This window comes from Pinus tabuliformis, chromosome 2_1 (genome assembly GCF_031772625.1).
Source record: "Pinus tabuliformis cultivar Carrire ecotype Pingquan chromosome 2_1, CPIR1, whole genome shotgun sequence".
NCBI lineage: Eukaryota > Viridiplantae > Streptophyta > Pinopsida > Pinales > Pinaceae > Pinus > Pinus tabuliformis.
In genome coordinates, this window is record NC_142299.1 from 533263348 (window position 1) to 533267283 (window position 3936).

The window sequence follows — 3936 nt, forward strand, 5'->3', positions numbered from 1 at the left end:
ATTCCAATAGCTATTTTATCATTAAATTATACTACGCCATTTTAATTAATTAATTATAAACAATTTGAAAGGGAGTTGTCTTTAGTGCCACTTTTTGGAAGCTTTTACGGTGGGTTTTTACTGTCGAATTTTTCTAAATCTAGCGAGAATTATTTGAAATGACAAGCTTGATGGGTAATCTTGTACCTTAAGGGTTTTCTTGCTGAATCCATATTTACAGTGAAAAAACTAGTTTAAATAACACAAATCAATATTTCACTTCAAATTTTTCCACAAAATTTCAACTGTGGAAAATCCAAAAAATCACACTAAAAACAACTCTATTTCAAAAACTCGCATTAGACACCATTTTAATTAAGTATAAACAATTTCAAAGAGCCGCGTTGGATGAGGATGAAGAGTTTAAAAAGCGTGTCTATGCTAAAAACAACACTCATCATGTCACGCCCCTACACCTGCGTTAGTCTTTCAATCGCTTATAGTGAGGTGCGATACTACCAATCGTTTTCTTTTCACCAATACTTACGATTGTAGACTACGCCTAACATTCCACTTATCCTACTTAGTTTGTGTTTCGCAACCAAGTATTATTAATGTGTTCCTTTATACCATTGAATACCCATACACATTCATTATCAACAACATTATACAAGAGAAATGCACAACAGTATAAAGGGAGGGGCAACTCCCTGCAATATGAGTCTGCTCGATATCAATATATTATACAATCTTCACTTTTACAATGTACAGGTTAAATCTTGGGAACCCCAAATTTACACTTAGTCAATTTTCACAACTTCGGCAAACTCGGTTGCCCAGCTCGTCGACACCTCCGAACGGTCGCCGCACGACTCTTCAACCCTTCGTTCACCTTGTCGCATCTTCGTGTTGTTTGCCCAACTTAGGCGCGCCTCCAAATCACCACACGCGGGCGCCTCTGCCCGAGACACACTTCCGTTCACAACCCAACACACCAACAAGTCTTCGTGCACACTTGCACGATGGGCAGGCACTCACCCGAGTCTCCAAGACACCCACGCCAAGCCGTCGCACAAAATGGGCGCCACACGTTCACCGTACACGCCTTACCCAACCACCGGGCGCACCTTCGCCCAACACTAAGCACAACCTTCCTTCACCGTGCGCTCACCCAAAAATGGCACATGAGATGTGCGCCTCCACTCTTGTACTGCGCACTTCCTTCCTTATGGGAAGATGTCCAAGTGATTTGCGATGATGGAATGATAACCAACACAATACAACTTATACCAAGTGTAAGACGTGGTGGTGGCTTGGCCACCGAACTTCCCTACGCCCACTCTTCATCGCATAAGCCCCTACTATCACCAAGTCGGCCTCCATACACCTCCACGCCATATAAACAAGGAAGCTCTCCCTCACTAATGCGCATAAGTCATCGGAATGTTGGAGCAGCTCGCACTTTTTACCATCGCCTATTGTCGCAAGTATCGTCGCACCGTGTCGCATGACCGCCGTGTGCTCCAACTCGCTGCCTACCCCCGCGCGCGCCCAGTTCGCCCAACGCCCAAACGCGTCCACTCCCGAGGACGTTACACATCCTGTCCCGTTGCAGATAGACCTTCCTGTGCGTCTTCTTGGTTAGTTCTCCATACCTGCGCCCAGGCTTTGAATAATCACGCGTTTCTATTGCCCAATTATTAATTTTGCTCTGCCATTCCTTCACACTCAAGATGTCAAATCAACATCAGATGCATTCTTTTCGTTTTGAATTATTAATTATGGCTGTGGCTGTGCCATTCCTTCACACTCAAGATATCCCATCAACCTCCGCTGCAATATGCTAAAAACAACACTCATCTGTCCCGTTGCAGATAGACCTTCCTGTGCGTTTTCTTGGTTAGTTCTCCATACCTGCGCCCAGGCTTTGAATAATCACGCGTTTCGATTGCCCAATTATTAATTTTGCTCTGCCATTCCTTCACACTCAAGATGTCAAATCAACATCAGATGCATTCTGCACCTACGCTTTGAATAATCACGCGTTTCGTTTTGAATTATTAATTATGGCTCTCGCTGTGCCATTCCTTCACACTCAAGATATCCCATCAACGTCCGCTGCAATGTGCTCGACTTCTTCCTCTGGTTTGACCGGCAATTCTTGACTTCTGCGGTTTCTACGCGTTATTCTTTGCTTAATAGCGAAGGTTCTTATCCAACGCCCGCTATATATAACAATGACTATGTTCCTTCCCCATCTCATCTCATCGGCAAGCGTTAAAGTTTAAAGTATTGCGACTGTGTACAAACCATTCTCTGCATTTTCGTCGATTGTGATCGAATTCAGTTGTGTTTCTAATCATTCGAAAAGATGGGTCACAAGAAACATGAGCACCACCACAAAGAGGTGGAAAGCAAGTTTAATAAATCAGAATACGAGAGGGCAAGGAAAGACGAGAAGCATCATAAGCGTATGGAACATTTGGGGGAAATGGGAGCAGCCGCTGCCGGAGCGTTTGCAATGGTACTGCATATATCCTTTATTCCTTAATTATGAATGTTCAGATCAATTCATGGAATATATATATATATATAGTTGTATTGTTTCTTGTATTTTGTACAGTCCTGATAAACTATAATACACCCAAAACCAGAATGATAGAAATCTCATATGATTTTTATGTACATTGCTGATTGAATTGTTGAATATTTTAGCAATCAGATTCACTATATCAATTCATGAAATATATATTGTTGTATTGTGTTTTTGTATTTTGTAACGTTCTGATAAACTATAGTACCCCAAAACCAGAATGATAGAAATCCCATATGATTTTTATGGGTATTTTTATTTTCATTGTTGCTTGAATTGTTGAATATTTGGTAATCAGATAAACATGGCGTTCACATGGGTCACCCATATTTGTCTGAATATCAAATATTCAGCGAATCAGCAATGGTCTCATGTCTGTCTGATTACCAAATATTCAGTCAATCAACAATCTAGATAAATTCAAGAAATGTAATCAAATATTTGGTCTCATGTCTGTCTGATTACCAAATATTCAGCGAATCAACAATCTAGATAAACTCAAGAAATGTAATCAAATATTCAGCGAATCATGTCTGTCTGATTACCAAATATTCAGCGAATCAACAATCTAGATAAACTCAAGAAATGTAATCAAATATTCAGCGAATCAACAATCTAGATAAACTCAAAAAAATTTTGAATCAAGATTTTTATAACGTAAAAAAGTGTATCTGCGTATTAATGTAATTTTACATATGTGCAGCATGAGAAGCACCAAGTAAAAAAGGATCCCGAACATGCACAGAGGCATAAGATGTAGGAGAAGATTGCGGCCGCAGTTGCAGTTGGAGCAGGGGGATATGCCGTCCACGAACATCACAAGAGGGAGGAGTCGAAGAAGAAAGCAAAAGAAGCTCATGGCAAAAAACATCACCACCATCTATTTTAGTCACCCACACTCACATTATCTATTCGTTTAAGATAATTTGTTCATTTGTTGGATGGTTCGTCCGCTAATCCAAATAAACATTGTATGGCGAATATTATAATGTTATGAAACTATAATGTCTGGAGCTTGTGATTCAGCGCCATTTCTATTATTTGCAGAGTTATGTATGAAAACCACCGCGTTCTTTTTTTCTTATCCTTTCTTTCCGGGCAACAATTTCGCATATTAATACACCCCGCATAAATATTTACTTGGTAATCTATTTTCGCAAGTTACAAATTCCAGTGTGAGATTTAATTAAGAGTCACAGCAAAAACAAAGTTCAACTTTAAAACCAAAAAAATTGAGTAAAAGGACATTTTTGCATTAGTATTTTGAAAGAAAGTTTAAAGTCTCAATTAATTAATTTGTTTTTGATGCATATTATCATATTAATCTTTATTTATTATTTAATATAATTGTATAATAAATTTAT

General features: G+C 39.3%; 1 protein-coding gene across 1 annotated transcript; it reads left to right on the forward strand.

The window, feature by feature from the left end:
• The first annotated feature begins 2247 nt into the window (after nt 1-2247).
• Nucleotides 2248-3649, forward strand: LOC149201366 (abscisic stress-ripening protein 5-like). The gene is made up of 2 exons (XM_089399708.1): nt 2248-2503; nt 3276-3649. Exons 1-2 carry the CDS (start codon nt 2351-2353, stop codon nt 3330-3332), a joined length of 210 nt encoding a protein of 69 aa, XP_089255834.1. The 5' UTR covers nt 2248-2350; the 3' UTR covers nt 3333-3649.
• Nucleotides 3650-3936: the final 287 nt, after the last annotated feature.